This window comes from Coregonus clupeaformis, unplaced genomic scaffold, assembly GCF_020615455.1.
Source record: "Coregonus clupeaformis isolate EN_2021a unplaced genomic scaffold, ASM2061545v1 scaf0304, whole genome shotgun sequence".
Lineage (NCBI taxonomy): Eukaryota > Metazoa > Chordata > Actinopteri > Salmoniformes > Salmonidae > Coregonus > Coregonus clupeaformis.
Window position 1 is genome coordinate 291,376 of NW_025533759.1, and position 20,469 is coordinate 311,844.

At 43.9% G+C, this 20,469-nt stretch overlaps 2 protein-coding genes across 4 annotated transcripts; both read left to right on the plus strand.

Moving 5' to 3' along the window:
• Positions 1-1,887: 1,887 nt before the first annotated feature.
• Positions 1,888-19,342, plus strand: LOC123484404 (nucleobindin-2-like). 3 transcript variants are annotated; one of them, XM_045214757.1, is made up of 13 exons: positions 1,888-2,223; positions 14,684-14,824; positions 15,100-15,207; positions 15,323-15,455; positions 15,864-15,967; positions 16,091-16,276; positions 17,324-17,414; positions 17,502-17,560; positions 17,650-17,742; positions 17,877-17,966; positions 18,176-18,346; positions 18,530-18,590; positions 18,723-19,342. In XM_045214757.1, exons 2-13 carry the CDS (start codon positions 14,684-14,686, stop codon positions 18,908-18,910), a joined length of 1,425 nt encoding a protein of 474 aa, XP_045070692.1. In that variant the 5' UTR covers positions 1,888-2,223; the 3' UTR covers positions 18,911-19,342. The 3 variants fall into 3 exon arrangements, with proteins under 3 accessions (XP_045070692.1, XP_045070690.1, XP_045070691.1); XM_045214755.1 differs by having other exon boundaries at positions 1,890-2,223; positions 18,720-19,342; XM_045214756.1 differs by lacking the exon at positions 1,888-2,223 and adding an exon at positions 10,783-10,799 and having other exon boundaries at positions 18,720-19,342.
• On the plus strand, positions 7,853-10,628 carry LOC123484402. Its single transcript, XM_045214751.1, has one exon. It carries the CDS (start codon positions 8,139-8,141, stop codon positions 10,500-10,502), a length of 2,364 nt encoding a protein of 787 aa, XP_045070686.1. The 5' UTR covers positions 7,853-8,138; the 3' UTR covers positions 10,503-10,628.
• Positions 19,343-20,469: the final 1,127 nt, after the last annotated feature.

Below are 20,469 nucleotides of genomic sequence, written 5' to 3' on the forward strand. Positions count from 1 at the left end.
GTCTTTACATCCCTGTTAGTGAGCATTTCTCCTTTGCAAAGATAATCCATCTACCTGACAGGTATGCCATATCAAGAAGCTGATTAAACAGCATTATCATTACACAGGTGCACCTTGTGCTGGGGACAATAAAAGGCCTCTCTAAAATGTGCAGTTTTGTCAAACATCACAATGCCACAGATGTCTCAAGTTTTGAGGGAGCGTGCAATGAATTGAATGTTAATTTCTTTACCATAAGCTGCCTCCATTGTCGTTTAAGACAATGTGTAACCACGCCAGCCCAGGAGCCCCCACATCTGGCTTCTTCACCTGCAGGATAGTCTGAGACCAGCCAACCTGACAGCTGATGAAACTGAGGAGTATTTCTGTCTGTAATAAAGCCCTTTTGTGAGGAACAACTCATTCTGATTGGCTGGGCCTTGGATCCCCGTGGGTGGGCCTGGCTCCCAAGTGGGTGGGCCTATGCCATCCCAGGCCCACCCATGGCTGCGCCCCTGCCCAGTCATGTGGAATACATAGATTAGGGCCTAATGAATTTATTTCAATTAACTGATTTCCTTATATGAACTGTAACTCAGTAAAATCGTTGAAATTGTTGCATGTTGTGTTTATATTTTTGTTCAGTATATTTAGAAAACCACATACATGTCTTTCTGGCATAGCTAATATTTCTAGCTTAGTAATGTTCACTCATACAATAACCCTGCTGAAAGCTGCTGATCAATTTTCTCAATAGTCTCCTGAGTGGCGCAGTGGTCTAAGGCACTGCATCGCAGTGCTAACTGTGCCACTAGAGAGCCTGGTTCGAATCCAGGCTCTGTCGCAACCGGCCGCGACCGGGAGACTCATGGGTGGCGCACAATTGGCCCAGGGTAGGGGAGGGAATGGCCGGCAGGGATGTAGCTCAGTTGATAGAGCATGGTGTTTGCAACGCCAGGATTGTGGGTTCGATTCCCACAGGGGGCCAGTATTTAAAAAAATATGTATTCACTAACTGTAAGTTGCTCTGGATGGGGCGGCAGGTAGCTTAGTGGGTAAGAGCGTTGTGCCAGTAACCGAAAGGTCGCTGGTTCTAATCCCCGAGCCGACTAGGTGAAAAATCTGTCGATGTGCCCTTAAGCAAGGCACTTAACCCTAATTGCTCCTGTAAGTCGCTCTGGATAAGAGCGTCTGCTAAATGACTAAAATGTAAATGTAATAAGAGTGTCTGCTAAATGACGTAAATGTAATGGTCCAAGCAATCCCATTAAACCAACTCAATAAAGTCTACTTTATGCTTCACCCCAAATACATAATTATCTGAGTGTAATGTATGATTTTGGTGTATTGAAAATAAAGGCTGCTTAATTGAACTAGCTATGTAAGAATGACGAAGTCAAAAATGCAGCTTTGAAACGACCTGGGATCAGATCTCCCTATCTAAACGTCTTCACATACCATATCCACTGCTGAGGAGAGGACGGCTCATAATAATGGCTGGAACGGAGCAAATGGAATGGTATCAAACACATTGAAACCATGTGTTTGATGTTGTTGATACCTTTCCACTCACTCAGCTCCAGGCATTACCACGTGCCCGTCCTCCCCAATTAAAATGCCACCAACCTCCTGTGTCACAGAGTTTCTAGACACTGTACTGTCTTTGATGTCATGGCAAGAAAGCTACACTGATCCAGGATCAGGGAACACCCACCTCCTCCAAATTATGAACGCCACGTACGATTCAGTGCAACCTAACATGATAGCACAGAATTTCCCTAAGCCTTTGACTGGCAGTGTGCGTGGCCTAATCGAATAACGATGCACGTCTTCAGAAAGTAGGAAGTGAAGATTTTAGCCAATGGCAACTACCCAATTTAGCACGCAAGCCAAGTTATCAATGTAGGATTTCATTCACTTGGTATCTGGCACTGTAAACAAATGCATGCTAGCATCAAGGAAGGGACGAGAGGACGAGTTATCAGCTAGGGAGGAGACTAGTTAGCTAGCTAAATTAGCTTGACGCCGGGTTTTCCAACTAGATAGCACATCCACAAAGTCAAAATTGGCTATATCGTAAAAATTTATGAAAACTAAATTGGTGTTGATGTAAGGTTAGCACTGGGGTTAAGGTTAGGTTTAAAATCTAATTTTAAGAAGAGAAAGTATAGAACTAGGTGGGGGTTATGACTTTTTGACTGTAGTAACTAGTGGCGACCGAGTGACGGGGATTCCGACCGAAAAGTAAGTCCCGCGGTGACATGAATTGGTTTGAAGCTATTGTTATTTTGAGAATGAGACAGAGATCGGAACTTCTCGTTGTGGTCGACACAAGACCCAGTATCGGTGTTATTTAGCTAACTAGCTAGCTTGGGTGGAAATGGAAACCTCATAATTAGCTTCAAGCTAGCTGTCATTACATTAGCCAGCCATCATCATCACTACTAGCTAAGCTATTGTATTGACCACAGTGAGTCTGCCTGTAAAGTGTAACGTTAGCTAGACGACTAGCTATTGAATTTATGGTGATTTAAATTGTAGCACGCTAGTTAGTTAGATAAAAAGTATCACCTCCTAGCTAACATGTTTTTAATAGCTTAGCTAGTTAGCTATCGATGGCAGAGAAACACGTCAGAAATGGACAGGAAACATATGGGGTTGGGGCCATGGAGATAGCTAGAAGACCCGGTGGGGGGCGTGGTGAAACAGGATTCATTGTCAGTCGTTTTGAGTCAGTCTCTACCAGACAAAGTCACGTTACGATATATTAGTTATCCTGTTAGAGCTTTTGTACAGAATCCCCGTAACTGTTTTAGGTGCAACGTTTATGGTCATGTTGCAGCAGTGTGTACTGGGATGGAGATTACAATATGTGTGCAGGAGGGCATGGGACAGAGGATTGTGTAGTTTCGGTGGATAAAGTTGCGTGTCAACTGTAGGGGTGCTCATGTTGCTGGGGATCGGAAGTGTCCGGTGCGAGAGAGGCAAGTTGAAGTGGCCAGAGTCAGCGTAGTGCAGGATGGGTAGTAGATTTGTGCCACAGAGGGATAGGGCAACGAGTGAGGTTGGCTTTTTAGCGTTCATAGCAATGGTTATCTTCTGTACTGCCGAGGTGGCAGCTGCAGAGAAGTATTTGGTTATACGAGATTGGAATGGTGCTGGAGCAGATAGGGTCAAAAGTAGTGGAAAGGGGTAGTGGGTTTTTAACGAGTGTGGGTGGCAGCTGCAGAGAAGTACCAGGGTGTATGAGATTTTACTGCAGAAGAGTTAATTGGGTAGTGATTTTTATGAAATAGTAGTGTATATACACTACCGGTCAAACGTTTTAGAACACCTACCTATTCAAGGGTTTTTCTTTTCTTTTTACTGTTTTCTACATTGTAGAATAATAGTGAAGACATCAAAACTATGAAATAACACATGGAATCATGTAGTAACCAAAATAGTGTTAAACAAATCAAAATATATCTTATATTTGAGATTCTTCAAATAGCCACCCTTTGCCTTGATGACAGCTTTGCACACTCTTGGCATTCTCTCAACCAGCTTCATGAGGTAGTCACCTGGAATGCATTTCAATTAACAGGTGTGCCTTTGTAACCGGTGTGAAATGGCTAGCTAGTTAGCGGTGCGCACTAGTAGCATTTCAATCGGTGACGTCACTCGCTCGGAGACCTTGAAGTAGTTCTTTCCGCAACGGGTAACGGTGCTTCGAGGGTGACTGTTGTCGATGTGTGCAGAGGGTCCCTGGTTCAAGCCCAGGTAGGGGCGAGGAGAGGGACAGAAGCAACACTGTTACATTGATGCTGTTGACCCAGATCACTGGTTGCTGCGGAAAAGGAGGAGGTCAAAAGGGGGGTGAGTGTAACCGGTGTGAAATGGCTAGCTAGTGAGCGGTGCACACTAGTAGCATTTCAATCAGTGACGTCACTCGCTCTGAGACCTTGAAGTAGTTGTTTCCCTTGCTCTGCAAGGGACGCGGCTTGTGCTGCCATCTTGTTAGAAGGTATCAGATTTATTTTATTATAGTGATTAAGAGTGACTTTCATTGTGTTCCATGGTGTTTAGCGCCCCCTAGTGGAGCTTTCTGGTACTTAGAATTATGTACGAAAACCCGGAAGTAAAGTTGTTATTATGCACGCGACAAGCAGCTAGAAACAACGTTACTGTACAGTTCTTTCAGTGCAACTATTTATTGTTACGCTTCAGCCTCGGAAAATATTTGTTTGTAAGTTCAATTCAAGCATATTACAAGCAGTGGCGGCTCCTGAAAAAATTCTCAGGAGGGGCAATTTTTCTGATGATTTAGGTGACCTACACACATTTTTAAAAAGATATGTCCAGCAACAACATGAAGACAGGGGCAGCATATAAGTCAATACCAGAATCATTTATTGACTGATCTCAGGGAGTGCTCCTAATCTCAGCTTGTTACCTGTATAAAAGACACCTGTCCACAGAAGCAATCAATCAATCAGATTCCAAACTCTCCACCATGGCCAAGACCAAAGAGCTGTCCAAGGATGTCAGGGACAAAATTGGAGACCTACACAAGGCTGGAATAATAATAATAATAATAATAATAATATGCCATTTAGCAGACGCTTTTATCCAAAGCGACTTACAGTCATGCGTGCATACATTTTTGTGTATGGGTGGTCCCGGGATCGAACCCACTACCTTGGCGTTACAAGCGCCGTGCTCTACCAGCTGAGCTACAGAAAGTGGATACTCATGGATGCGCATCGCAATTGTAAAATGTCAACACAATTGGAGACACCACGTCATTTTTGGAGACATGTTATTGACAGTAAACTATTGTAGATGCGACTGCTAACTAAATAAAACATTTTAGCTGGCTAGCTAATCATCTTAGCTAAATGTGGGGCAAACAATTCAGTTATTTACCGTTAATTTGAGGGATTGGGGTGAAAGAAATCGAGTTACATAGTGATACTTTACGATATACTGTATTGACAATATCGCAATATAACCATATCCACCCTGTCCAAAGTCTCTACTTGGTCTCAGTTCTCCAGTAAACTTGTGATTATCAACACTAACCTCATCGTTGTGGCGGCGGACAGCTAGCCTGTATCCCTCATCCAGTTGAGTGGCAATGTTATTTTTTCGTTCGTACCATTTTTTGGAAAATCCTCGGGTGTAGGACTTCCCCCTTTAGTAGAAACCTGTTGAATTATTAAATTTGGTCTGGGAGGTCCTAATTGTTTCGTTGCCAATTTATCTTCATTTGTTCGCCGACAAAAAGGAAATTCTTTCAAAGACACAATCGAGTTGCACTGAAGCCTAGCCATGTTGATAGTAGTAGTGAATTGATTGACGCTGCTACCCTCTCTTTTCTTAGTTACGTTCATGTGACGAAAGCGCGTAAGTGCAAGCCCACAGACACCCATTGAGATTGTATTGAAGGCTCTGAAATTTGAAAAAAATAGATTTTACATGGGAGTCTATGACAGAAGTTCTGGGCGATTTTCAATCTGACTGAAATCGCCCCAAAAGGGGGTGGAGCCATTTGAAGCACGACTTTAGCCTGATTCGACATTTAGTGGCAGTGTGGCACTGTGGCAGATCAGACGTATAGATTACAACACTGATAACTACTGTTGCCGTGATATAATTGATTAGAAAAAAAATCCCTTCCTTTTCCCGTTTGGCAGTGCGTCGCCCATATCGCCCTATTGAACAGGCCGTCCCTGATTACAAGTGATGATAATATCGTTATTGACAGAATTGCTTACTTATCAAAGTTAATTGGTTACATTTACTCACGCAAATTGCATTGACTTTCATGGATGCCGTTAGCTGTATTAGTTTGCTCGTGCGTCATGTAAAAGAAGTGTAAAACATACTATAGTTTGTTACTGTTTCTAGTGTAATATGCTTTGTTATTGTACAGAGGTGTTTGTACATTATTAGAGTAATGAAAGGAGTTGGCTAGTTGTTACTCATAGAGTAATTATCTATTTGGTTTGTCGTCATGCCAGATATATGGTAACTTGGCACTTGCTTTGTATTTATGCAACTTCAACTTGAAATGTATAATGTACAGCTACAGTATGTCAATGTGAATTGAATACTAAAGTATATTATTTTCTGTATTTGCAGTTTCACAACATAAACGTTTTCAATACATTCGTTCAAGAAAAGTCACGCCTTGGAAGTTTTATTGAAGACTCAGTTGTTAGCTATCTGTCTAGTTTTGCACGGGAACGCAATTCCAGGGCAGAATAGTGAAAAAACATCATCACGGCGGGCTCAAGCACAAGAATAATCGCACGTGGTGGTTATGATTCTACGTTCATTAGCCAACAAAGCCTCTGATCCTAGGGATGACCAGCAGTCTACGATGCAGCAACCAGAGGCAAGTGTTCGACAGAAAGAGGAAGAGGAGCGAGTAAGAGAGATGGAGGAGCCTCTTCAGCACATTGAGACCAAGTCTCAGTCTGCAAGATCAAGGTCATCAAAACAGTCAAGCAGATCCTCAACGGCGAGTTATGCAGCCATCAAAGCACGTGCCAAGGCGGACGCAGCGCGTGCTAGAGTCTCCTATGCTGAAAAGGAAGCTTCTATGATGAAACAAAAGGCGGAACTGGATGCGAGTTTATATGTTCTCCAAGTTGAGAGAACAGCTGCTGCTGCGTTGGCTGAAGCTGTAGCCTTTGAAGAAGCTGTAGAGTCTGAACGCAGAGATCTCCACAGAGAACTCAACACAGGGACACAGCCCTTAAGTCCAGTCCAACATACTCGTGAGTATGTGCAACAACATGCTAGGCCCTACTTTGCTGAAATGCCATTTGAAGTAGAGACACAAGAGCTTAGTGTTGACCCAGCTACAGGCCACAATCCAGAAAGTAGCAAACAACGGAGCATGAGCAGAGACTCTCCGTACAAAAGAAATGAAAAGCAGCATGGTGGAAAGGGAAAACAAACCCACTTCCAGTCACCGACACAAGGCTTCCCTGAGTCACAAGTGGCACCAGAACTCACCAAGTACCTCCTGCGCCGTGAGATGGTGAGTTCCGGACTCCTGAAGTTTGATGATCGTCCTGAAAATTATTGGGCATGGAAAGCATCTTTTCTCAATGCGACCAGAGACTTGAATCTATCAGCCAGGGAAGAGTTAGATCTAATTACCAAGTGGCTAGGGGTAGAGTCGTCTGAGCAAGCAAAGAGAATTAGATCTGTCTATATTCTCAATGCAACAGCAGGGCTTAACATGGTCTGGCAACGACTAGAAGAGTGCTATGGTACACCCGAAGTGATCGAGAATGCACTGTTGAAGAAAATTGATGAATTTCCAAAACTGTCTAACAAAGACAATCACAAACTAAGAGAACTGGGTGACATTCTTCTCGAACTGGAGTGTGCTAAAGAAGAAGGGTACCTTCCAGGCCTCGCTTATCTGGACACATCTCGTGGGGTAAACCCTATAGTAGAGAAACTTCCATTCAGTTTACAAGAGAAATGGATAGCACAGGGATCCAAATACAAGGAGGACTATCGGGTAGCATTCCCACCATTCTCGTTTTTCTCGAGATTCATCAGGAACCAGGCGAAAATTAGAAACGACCCCAGCTTCACCCTCTACACCTCAACTACCCAGGTGTCTGTGAAAAGTGAGAAACCTGTCAGGTACAACAGCAAGACACCTGTGACTGTACACAAAACAGATGTGTCATCTGAGCCCTCAGACCACCAAACCAAACCCAGTAAGACAAAGGTTGAAAGCCCTGACCATCACTGTCCAATACATAACAAGCCTCATCCTCTTAAAAAGTGTCGCGGGTTTAGATTCAAAACTCTAGATGAGCGCAAATCATATCTCAAAGAGAATGGCATTTGTTTCCCGATGTTGTGGGTCAACTCAGCACAGAGCTAAAGACTGTAAGGTGTCAATCAAGTGCTCCGAGTGTGACAGCGACAGACATCTTGCTGCTCTGCATCCAGGTCCAGCTCCTTCAACGATAGACACCGCTACAGCAGAGAAAGAGCATGGCGGGGAGCAAGGTGAAGATGCTCTTCTATCAGTCACCTCAAAGTGTACCGAGATCTGTGGTGAGGCAGCCAATCCAAGATCATGTTCAAAAATATGCCTAGTCAAAGCTTATCCAGCTGGGAAAAGAGAGAAAGCTGTCAAAATGTATGCAGTGCTTGATGAACAGAGCAACAAATCTCTGGCCAAGACAGAGTTTTTCAATCTCTTCAACATCAATGACAACTCTGCTCCATACACCATGAAGACCTGTTCTGGGGTAACAGAGACTTCAGGCAGGAGAGCCGTCAACTTCATGGTGGAGTCTATAGACGGACACAAGCAGCTCACTCTCCCTACTCTGATAGAGTGTGACATGATGCCAGACGATAGAATGGAGATTCCCTCCCCAGACATTGCGCATTATCATCCCCATCTGCAACCAGTGGCGGACAAAATTCCAGCTGTAGACCCAGACGCTCCCATTCTCCTGCTCTTAGGACGAGACATCTTAAGGGTACACAAGGTACGAGAACAAATCAATGGGCCCCACGACACTCCTTATGCACAGCGACTCGACCTCGGGTGGGTCATCGTGGGTGAAGTTTGTCTGGGAACGGCTCACCGACCAGCCAGTGTTAACGTGTTCAGGACAAACATACTTCAAAATGGTCGCACGTCCTATCTGAGCCCTTGCCCTGACATCATCCAGGTGAAAGAGAACTACAGCAGCGTAGCTCAGCAACACATTTCTCTCTCTACAGGGCACTCGAGAGATCCAAGCACAACTGTAAACACTGACAGCAATCCAGCAGACCATGCAACCAGGCCTATACTAGCCGCACTCTTAAAGCACACCAATTGGTTCTCAGGTCCCCCTTTTCTGGCTCAAGCAAACTCAAGTGAGTCTGAGACCATCAATTTTGACCTTGTAGAGCCTGACGCAGATGCAGAGATTCGGCCAGACGTCACTGCCTTCGTCACTAAGGTTTCTGGAGCTCAATTCGGCTCTCATCGCTTTGAGAGGTTCTCGAACTGGAAAGCTCTCAATCGAGCCACAGCACGACTCATTCATGTTGCCAGATCCTTTCACGAAAGTGCGGACGGCAACAACTGCAGAGGCTGGCATCAGTGTAAAAAACCATGCAGTACAAGTGAGTTGTCACAAGCCAAAACAGCAATCATTCACTGTGTGCAACATGAAGCCTTCAAAGAGGAATTCAAATGCCTTGAGAAAGGAAAGGAGTTACCAAAACAAAGTACACTCAAAAAGCTGAACCCAGTGATTGATGAGGATGGGTTGCTGAGGGTGGGAGGCCGATTATCCTCTGCCGACCTGTCACAAGACGAAAAACATCCTCTCATCATCCCACGGACGCATCATGTCGCCACTCTGCTGGTAAGACATTATCACGAGCAAGTGGCTCACCAGGGCCGTCATTTTTCAGATGGAGCTATTCGAGCAGCAGGCTTCTGGATTATTGGGAGCAAACATCTGGTCTCTGGTATCATCCACAAGTGTGTCACCTGCCGTAAGGTTAGAGGAAAGTCAGTTGACCAAAAGATGGCGGACTTACCTGCAGACAGACTCACATCAGAGCCACCATTCACCAGTGTTGGACTTGATGTGTTTGGACCATGGAATGTCATAACTCGTCGCACTAGAGGTGGTAGTGCAGACTCCAAGCGCTGGGCGGTACGCTTTACATGTATGTCTACTAGAGCAGTCCATATTGAGCTCATCGAATCCATGTCCACATCCAGCTTCATCAACGCGCTGAGGCGTTTTTTCTCTATCCGCGGTCCAGCAAAAGTGCTACGATCTGATCGAGGTACAAACTTTATAGGTGCCTGCAGGGAACTGGGGATCGACACAAATGACTCAGAGTTGACTAAATACCTCTCAGACAAGGGATGTACTTGGATATTTAATCCCCCACACTCGTCTCATATGGGTGGTTCTTGGGAGAGACTCATTGGGGTTGCCAGACGTATCCTTGATGCTATGCTGTTTCAGACGGGCTCCACTCGTCTCACACATGAGGTCTTGAGCACTCTTATGTCTGAAGTTATGGCAATAATCAATGCGAGACCCCTAGTGTCAGTGTCAACCGATCCTGACATGCCTGCCATTCTTACACCCTCAATGTTACTGACACAAAAGACCAACGCTACCTCAGCCCCTTCTGGATATTTCCACATGAACGATCTTCATGGAAAACAGTGGAAGCAAGTCCAGTGTCTCGCTGACACTTTTTGGAAAAGGTGGAGACAGGAGTACCTGACAACACTGCAGAGACGCAGAAAATGGACAGCAGAAAAGCCAAATGTTAAAGTGGGAGATGTTGTCTTATTGAAAGACAGTCAGACGCACAGAAATGACTGGCCAGTCGGACTTGTGGTCAAAACCTTTCCCAGTACTGACGGAAAGGTCAGGAAAGTAGAACTAAAGGTTGTCAAGCAAGGGATTGCTAAGGTGTTTCTGAGACCAATCTCAGAGATTGTTGTTCTTCTTTCTGAAGCATCCTAGAGGCAAAATATTTGATTTCATAGTGGCACAATCTCATTATACCAGGCGGGGAGTGTGCTGCCATCTTGTTAGAAGGTATCAGATTTATTTTATTATAGTGATTAAGAGTGACTTTCATTGTGTTCCATGGTGTTTAGCGCCCCCTAGTGGAGCTTTCTGGTACTTAGAATTATGTACGAAAACCCGGAAGTAAAGTTGTTATTATGCACGCGACAAGCAGCTAGAAACAACGTTACTGTACAGTTCTTTCAGTGCAACTATTTATTGTTACGCTTCAGCCTCGGAAAATATTTGTTTGTAAGTTCAATTCAAGCATATTACAAGTGATGATAATATCGTTATTGACAGAATTGCTTACTTATCAAAGTTAATTGGTTACATTTACTCACGCAAATTGCATTGACTTTCATGGATGCCGTTAGCTGTATTAGTTTGCTCGTGCGTCATGTAAAAGAAGTGTAAAACATACTATAGTTTGTTACTGTTTCTAGTGTAATATGCTTTGTTATTGTACAGAGGTGTTTGTACATTATTAGAGTAATGAAAGGAGTTGGCTAGTTGTTACTCATAGAGTAATTATCTATTTGGTTTGTCGTCATGCCAGATATATGGTAACTTGGCACTTGCTTTGTATTTATGCAACTTCAACTTGAAATGTATAATGTACAGCTACAGTATGTCAATGTGAATTGAATACTAAAGTATATTATTTTCTGTATTTGCAGTTTCACAACATAAACGTTTTCAATACATTCGTTCAAGAAAAGTCACGCCTTGGAAGTTTTATTGAAGACTCAGTTGTTAGCTATCTGTCTAGTTTTGCACGGGAACGCAATTCCAGGGCAGAATACGGCTTTTGTGGAGCGACGGGTAACGGTGCTTCGAGGGTGACTGTTGTCAATGTGTGCAGAAGGTCCCTGGTTCAAGCCCAGGTAGGGGTGAGGAGAGGGACGGAAGCAACACTGTTACACCTTGTTAAAAGTTAATTTGTGGAATTTCTTTCCTTCTTAATGCGTTTGAGCCAACCAGTTGTTGTGACAAGGTAGGGTTGGTATACAGAAGATAGCCCTATTTGGTAAAAGACCAAGTCCATATTATGGCAAGAACAGTTCAAATAAGCAAAGAGAAACGACAGAAGGTTAGTCAATATGGAAAATTAAGAACTTTGAAAGTTTCTTCAAGTGCAGTCACAAAAACCATCAAGCGCTATGATGAAACTGGCTCTCATGAGGACCACCACAGGAATGGAAGACCCAGAGTTACCTCTGCTGCAGAGGATAATAAGTTCATTAGAGTTACCAGCCTCAGAAATTGCAGCCCAAATAAATGCTTCACAGAGTTCAAGTAACAGACACATCTCAACGTCAACTGTTCCGAGGAGACTGTGTGAATCAGGCCTTCATGGTCGAATTGCTACAAAGAAACCACTACTAAAGGACACCAATAATAAGAAGAGACTTGCTTGGGCCAAAAACACGAGCAATGGACATTAGACAGGTGGAAATTTGTCCTTTGGTCTGGAGTCAAAATTTGAGATTTTTGGTTCCAACCGCCATGTCTTTGTGAGATGCGTTGTGGGTGAATGGATGATCTCTGCATGTGTATTTCCCACCGTAAAGCATGGAGGAGGAGGTGTTATGGTGTGGGGGTGCTTTGCTGGTGACACTGTCTGTGATTTATTTAGAATTCAAGGCACACTTAACCAGCATGGCTACCACAGCATTCTGCAGGGATACGCCATCCAATCTGGTTTGGGTTTAGTGGGACTATCATTTGTTTTTCAACAAGACAATGACCCAACACACCTCCAGCCTGTGTAAGGGCTATTTTACCAAGAAGGAGAGTGATGGAGTGCTGCATCAGATGACCTGGCCTCCACAATCCCCCAACCTCAACCAAATTGAGATGGTTTGGCATGAGTCGGACCGCAGAGTGAAGGAAAAGCAGCCAACAAGTGCTCAGCATATGTGGGAACTCCTTCAAGACTGTTGGAAAAGCATTCCAGGTGAAGCTGGTTGAGAAAATGCCAAGAGTGTGCAAAGCTGTCATCAAGGCAAAGGGTGGCTATTTGAAGAATCTCAAATTATTTGATTTGTTTAACTCTTTTTTTGGTTACTACATGATTCCATATGTGTTATTTCATAGTTTTAATGTCTTCACTATTATTCTACTTTTGACCGGTAGTGTATATTTGGGGAGTTTCTCCCATTCTTCTCTGCAGATCCTCTCAAGCTCTGTCAGGTTGGATGGGAAGCATCGCTGTACAGCTATTTTCAGGTCTCTCCAGAGATGTTCGATCGGGTTCAAGTCCGGGCTCTGGCTGGGCCACTCAATTACATTTAGAGACTTGTCCCAAAGCCACTTCTGTATTGTCTTTGCTGTGTGCTTAGGGTCGTTGTCCTGTTGGAAGGTGAACCTTTGCCCCAGTCTGAGGTCCTGAGCCCTCTGGAGAAGGATTTCATCAAGGATCTCTATGTACTTTGCTCTGTTCATCTTGCCCTCAATCCTGACTAGTCTCCTAGTCCCTGCAGCTGAAAATCATCCCCACAGCATGATGCTGCCTCCACCATGCTTCACTGTAGGGATGGTGCCAGGTTTCCTCCAGACGTGCCGCTTGGCATTCAGGCCAAAGAGTTCAATCTTGGTTCTCATGGTCTGAGAGTCTTTAGGTGCCTTTTAGCAAACTCCAAGCGGGCTTTCATGTGCCTTTTACTGAGGAGTGCCTTCCGTCTGGCCTCTCTACCATAAAGGCCTGATTGGTGGAGTGCTGCAGAGATGGTTGTCCTTCTGGAAGGTTCTCCCATCTCCACAGAGGAACTCTGGAGCTCTGTCAGAGTGACCATCGGGTTCTTGGTCACCTCCCTGACCAAGGCCCTTCTCCCCCGATTGCTCAGTTTGGCCGGGCGACCAGCTCTGAGAAGAGTCTTGGTGTTTCCAAACTTCTTCCATTTAAGAATGATGGAGGCCACTGTGTTCTTGGGACCTTCAATGTTGGATACGTTTTTTGGTACCCTTCCCCAGATCTGTGCCTTGACACAATCCTGTCTCAGAGCTCTATGCACAATTCCTTCGACCTCATGGCTTGGTTTCTGCTCTGATATGCACTGTCAACTGTGGGACCTTTTTATATAGACAAATCATGTCCAATCAATTGAATTGACCATAGGTGGACTCCAATCAAGTTGTAGAAACATCTCAAAGATGATCAATGGAAACAGGATGCACCTGAGCTCAATTTCGAGTCTCATAGCAAAGGGTCTGAATACTTATGTAAATTAGGTATTTCTGTTTTTTATATTTTACAAATTTGCAAACATTTCTAAAAACCTGTTTTCGCTTTGTCATTATGGGGTATTGTGTGTAGATTGATGAGATTGATATTTTAACAGCATGTCATGATCGTGTCTGGTGTGGATAGACAAAATCAACATGCACGCTCGTGGCCGGTGAAGTCAGCATGTTAGTGCCCAAAAGCCGGTTTTATCATGGGCAGCGCCATTAAGGACTTCCGCCAGAGATGGAAGAGGAAGCGAGACATCCCACTCGCTAGTTTTTTCGGGTTCTTAAACAGTCAGTTAATTAAGCACGCCAGACCCAGCTGCTAATGCATTGGTGTCTATGGGAGAGCCACCCTTGTAAGCAGACCGGAACTGTGCCTTTTTTCCCAATGGTAAACGGCCTGAGTGGGACATCTTCATTTATCTACCATCTTTACTTTCACCATTTTTAAGTAGTCAACTGGGTGGGACTTCCTATGGGTTAGTAGTCAACTGGGTGGGACTTCCTATGGGTTAAGGAAGGATCACATTATTCAATCCAGGTCATCAGGAGGAATCAGCTAATTAATTATGCTTGTATGCAAACACTCCATAACTGCAGGTGGCAGTACGTCGCCAGCCTTGGCTTTATACCTTTTCAAAGAACATACTCCAGGTGGCAGTATGCACCCTTTCAGTTTGTTTACCAACTCATAGAAGTAGTAGTAGAAGAAAATGGACTACTTCAAAATGGAGATGCCCGTGCACTCAGAGGCCATAATGGGACACGAAGAGTCCTCTGTCTTTCTCTATGGTTGGGGCACAGCCACTTTATTTGGGGGAGAGACTGATGTTTTCTATCCTCTCTGGTTGAGGTGTTGCTTGCCATGTGTTGTTGTGTGAAGGTGCGTCTTGTGTCTCCAGATGTCTTGTAGCCGGGTATTCCACACCAGCTGCCTTGCGCTTCTGGTACAGCTGCTCTGTCTGGAGGCAGTGCCCATCAGTGTGGACAAGACCAAGGTGAACCAGCCGGAGGACAAAGCCTCAGAGCCGCCACCAAGTGTGGTAAGAGCTGGTGAAGGATCACATACCAAGCATGCACAGTGGAGAAACATGGCAGGCATAGCAGCCCTAACAGACATGAAAAAAGCAGTAATTTGTGCTTCCAGTACAAGCTCAGACCAGTTATACTAGCTAGCAATGATGTCACTTCTCTAACATAATCTATTGAATTGTAACGTATACAGACTGAACTGAAGGTCTATTGAATGATGCATGAGCTAGTATGCATGTTATGTTATGCATACTACTACCACTTACAAAATTATTTCATGTAACAGGACACTGGACTCCACTATGACCGTTATCTCAGGGAAGTGATTGATTTTCTGGAAAAAGACCAGCATTTCAGAGAGAAGCTCCATAACACAGATATGGAGGACATCAAGGTATTCTAACAGTGTCCTGCTCATTCTTGTCCTTCTGACTCTCTCATTGAGTCATTAGTCATGAAAAATGCAAAACAGCAGCAGTATGATAATCATTACATCACGTTTCCTACAGATGGGGAAGCTGGCCAAAGAGCTGGACTTTGTCAGCCACCATGTAAGGACACAACTGGACGAGCTAAAAAGGCAGGAGGTTAGCCGGCTACGGACACTGATCAAAGCCAAGCAAGACATCGAAGGAGGAAACGGTATGCTGCCCAGTGAAAACACCATTAATATGCCTTAAGTGCTATACTGTTAACATCTAAAAACACTAGGGTGTGTGGGCGAGTGACCAAGAAGTACATTTTTGAGGCAAAGGTCTCAGGAGGACGTGGTTAGTGTAGCGTCAGTGTTGAGTCAGCTTGTGAAACATGCTTCTGAATATGTTATCTCTGTTTCAAATCACAATAGTAAAAGCACAGTATTAGACACAACAGTAACGTCTCACTTAAACCACTAATTGGCAGGATTACAGGCTAGTACCGATGCACACAGGGTTATTGAGCTTTGACCAACAGCAACACACCCTGCAGCACGGGATAACTATTACAGTGCCTATGTCAGATAATCAAATGTCATATTTGTGTAATGATTCTGTTAAACCTCACTCACAGATATGGCAGTAGACCACCAAGCTCTGCTGAAACAGTTTGAGTACCTGAACCACATGAATCCTCACACCTTTGAAGTGGAGGATCTGGACAGACTCATCAAATCAGTAAGTATAATGTAGACAACATGGCATTTTTTCATGGTACATACATACAATACCTTAATGAAGTACCTGTAGTCTTCTTCTCCTTCAAGACATTTTAACTCTCATCCTTCATTTGACCACAAGGCCACAAACGATTTGGAGAACTATGACAAGGAGCGCCATGAGGAGTTCAAGAAGTACGAGATGATGAAAGACCATGAGCGAAGCGAACACCTCAAGACTCTAGATGATGAAGGGAGGAAGAAGGAGGAAGAACATTACGAGGAGATGAAGAAGAAACATGCAGACCATCCCAAAGTCAACCATCCAGTAAGTCCAACTACACTCGGATGCTATGTTAACTGTGCGTTTCAGTGCTCAGTCTGTTTGTGCTCACATGGTCTAGCCAGTCTCTAGACCAGGGATGGGCAACTTTGATGGGGGTGGGGGCCACAATAAATCTGAACTCATCATGAGGGGTCGCATTGGCTCGAGGGTCTGTGTCTAACAATGTTTAGCTGACATGGTCTAAATGAGTGACTGTCAGTGACTGACATAACAAGAGAAAAACTGCTGATGCACAACCACATTTCGAAATTGCACCTTGTGTATTCTACTATTCTAACTCCCAACAGTAAGTTGAGACCCCAAATGAGTTCCTTAACAATATACACTGAGTGTACAAAACATTAGGAATACCTGCTCTTTCCATGACATAGACTGACCTGGTGAATCCAGGTGAAAGCTATGATCACTTATTGATGTCACTTGTTAAATCCAATTCAATCAGTGTAGAACAAGGGGAGGAGACAAGTTAAAGAAGGATTTTTAAGCCTTGAGGCAATTGAGACATGGATTGTGTATGTGTGCCATTGAGGGTGAATGCGCAAGACAAAATATTTAAGTGCCTTTGAACGAGGTATGGTAGTAGGTGCCAGGCGCACCGGTTTGAGTGTGTCAAGAACTGCAACCCTGCTGGGTTTTTCACACTCAACAGTTTCCTGTGTGTATCAAGAATGGTCCACCACCCAAAGGACATCCAGCCAACTTGACACAAGAGTGGGAAGCATTGGAGTCAACATGGGCCAGCATCCCTGTGGAATGCTTTCGACACCTTGTAGTCTATGCCCCTACGAATTGAGGCTGTTCTGAGGGCAAAAGGGGGTGCAACTCAATATTAGTTAGGTGTTCCTAATGTTTTGGACACTCAGTATGCATTTTGTATGTTTGTTTTTGGAAATTGATCTGCAGGCCTACAAAAGGTGGACGGACAGTTGCCCATTTCTGCTCTAGACCTTCCCCATACTTAATGATTCGCTCAAGTGAGCCATTTATATCTAACAGGACTAACATTTTTTTTTTTTTTTTGCTGTGCAGGGCAGCCAGAATCAGTTCAAAGAGTTGTGGGAGGAAGCAGATGGTCTTGACCCTGAAGATTTTGACCCCAAGACCTTTTTCAAGCTGCATGGTAAGTCCTCATCAATTGACATCACAGGCTGGGGCTGGGAGATCCATCTCACGGAGTTCCTCAACATTCTTGCGTTTGAATTTTCAGATTCCAATGGAGATGGCTTCTTCGATGAGCAGGAATTGGAGGCGTTGTTTACAAAGGAGGTAAAGATTTGTCCTCTTTTTGGATGTCTCACCTGAAATGATAATGAAACGTGTGCGTGTATAGATAACGGTTTATTCTGTGGCCTCAGCTGGAGAAGATCTATGATCCTACCAATGAAGAGGACGATATGGTGGAGATGGAGGAGGAGCGCCTGCGAATGAGAGAGCACGTCATGAACGAGGTGTACTGTTGTCACGGCCGTGAACCTTGCATACTATATTCCCAAGGATTGCTATCACTGAAAGTTAGAGATTAGTTTCATTGATATAAAGAAATAAATAGTTCACATGGTGACTGATCTCTCACTGTTCACAGGTGGACACCAACAAAGACAGACTGGTCTCCTTAGAAGAGTTCCTGATTGCCACAAAGAAAAAGGAATTCCTGGAACCAGATAGTTGGGAGGTGTGTAGCTATATCTATTCAACTCTCATTCATACTGACCTACTTTTAATACTTCAACATTATAACTCATTATTATGAAACGGCAAGAGTAACAAAAACCATACCATATCTGTAAATACCCCTACATTCAACCACACTGTAATTCTGTTGCTTTTTAAATCAGTAAGGAGAGGTAGAAGGGTATGAACTGACACGGCCTCCTTTGTTAGACCCTAGAGCAGAACCAGGCCTACACAGACGAGGAGATGAGGGAGTTTGAGGAGCACCTGGCCCAGCAGGAAGAGGACCTCAACCAGAAAGCATCAGAACTCCAGAAACAGAGGGATGAGTTGGAGAGGCAGCAGGAACAGCTCAACACACAGAAAGTAGAGCTTCAGCAGGTACAGAGTGGGCAGTGGTAGAACAGACACAACCAATAGGTTCTCTGTTACTGGAATGCACTTCTTCTGTGTGGTATTGTTTTGTGTGGTATTGTTCTTTTTGACATGAGCTGCCATATTTACCTACAACAATCCATTGAGGTGTCTGTGCTTATCTCTATCTGTTTGTCTGTGGTGTTTCAGGCAGTAGAACACATGGAACGGTTGAAAACCCAGAAAGTTGAGCCCCCTCCAGAGGTTCATGGTGAGTGATGGTTTACCCCTATTCCATTTTCTCTTTACTGGTGTGTCGTGTATTTTTCAGAATGTAGAGGAAAATGTATCTCAAGATTTGAAAAATGAACTGTATTCAAAACTCGACTCTCTTTTTCAGTAGAAGGGAATGCTATCCCAGAGCCACAAGGAGAGAACCATCCTTTGTCCCCGGGCCACCAAGATATGTCCCAAAATCACCCGGGTATGAAGCAAGACAACCACCTCCAGAACCAAATACCCCACAACATCCAGGATTTGTCCCAACCACGTCTCCAGGATCTGCCACCAGGCCATCATGCAGTGCCATAGGGCCAACATGACTTACCATAAGGCCCCCATCAGAACCAGTTCACTCAACCCCAGCTGCCAGATAAAACTCTATAGACAACACCGCTGGCTCCATGGCCCCCCACCCACAGCCCTTTACAGTACCTATATACCTCCAGTCCAGTGTGCAGAGATCCCGCCATATGGGCATGTGTGGCCCCTGTTATCCTGAAGAGTTAACTGAAAACCAGCTGGAGAACACATGAGGCGTTTACAGTATCCCTGCCCACTTGTGGATTTCAATTTGAGCCTTCAAGGCCTAGAAATGTTTTATACATTTGCAGTCAGGGAATTTGTGTTATAGAGTGCATATGTGTATGTGATGTATGGTTTGGTCATAGGCCTCCTGTAGCTCAGTTGGTAGAGCATGGCGCTTGCAACGTCAGGGTTGTGGGTTCGATTCCCACGGGGGACCAGTATGAAAAATGTATGCACTCACTAACTGTAAGTCACTCTGGATAAGAGTGTCTGCTAAATGACTAAAATGTAAATGTCATAATTGATCATTACTTAAAATGCAGAGCTTTGGTGGAATGGTTTTGGTAATGTCAATGTCTATATATTTTGGAACATCGTTTTGAATTAGGGCTGTGTGATGTCATGACAATTAGGCCTAATAATTGTCTGGTCACTCCACCTGAATAAGGATAAAGTTGTGAAATTGATGGATTCCTGAAAAGGCTACATTTCAAAAGACACTGAAAATGGCATTGGGAGCATTATGAACAGTAAAGACAAAACTGTCTCATGGAACAGAATAGAATATAGATATACTTTTTTTATGGGTTAATTCGTGTGTATTACATGGCATGAGCTTGGCCACAACTTTATTTCATATCCTCAAGTCTGATAACAGCAATGTATTCTTATCTTGGCTGTTATGGGCACTAGTCATGGGAAACCTGAGTGGATTGCAGTCTTATTTTTCAGTACATGACTTGTGTGGTAACTATACTATAGCCAGCTCTTTGTATTATCTTAACTGATTTGCAAATGTAAGAATTAGTTGATGATCTGGTTATTTCTGTGGAGATTATAGGTAATCACGTCTTGTTTTCAAGTTTGTGCTTGAATAAGGCTACTGTTCCTAATGACCTGCAGGTGTGTCTTGGCCAAGGCCAGTACATGTATTGATACTGAACAGGCCCATTACCAGGCAATGAGGTCTACCTTTTGTACTCAGCAAATCACCCCCAGTCTGTCCTATATTGGGCCTTTATGTTGGTTTACTTTTACCAAATTCTACTAGCTCAGGCAAATGCTATTTTCTCTTGCACCATCCAGAGGTGTGCCTAATTTTACGTTGTATAAAATGTTCCATAGTTGTTTGTACAAAAGATGAGTTTAATTTTCAGATGACCAGTTGCACAGGAAAACATCAATATTGCTGTAGACTTTTGTTAAATTTAAGACAGTATAAAGTGGTGATTACTTGTTTCTTTATAGCTATGAAGTTGACACAATCCTTACATTCTACAGACCTCCAGGGTTGACATCAGTTCCATGGTATGATGTTTTTGGACAGAGCAGATATAAAGTGA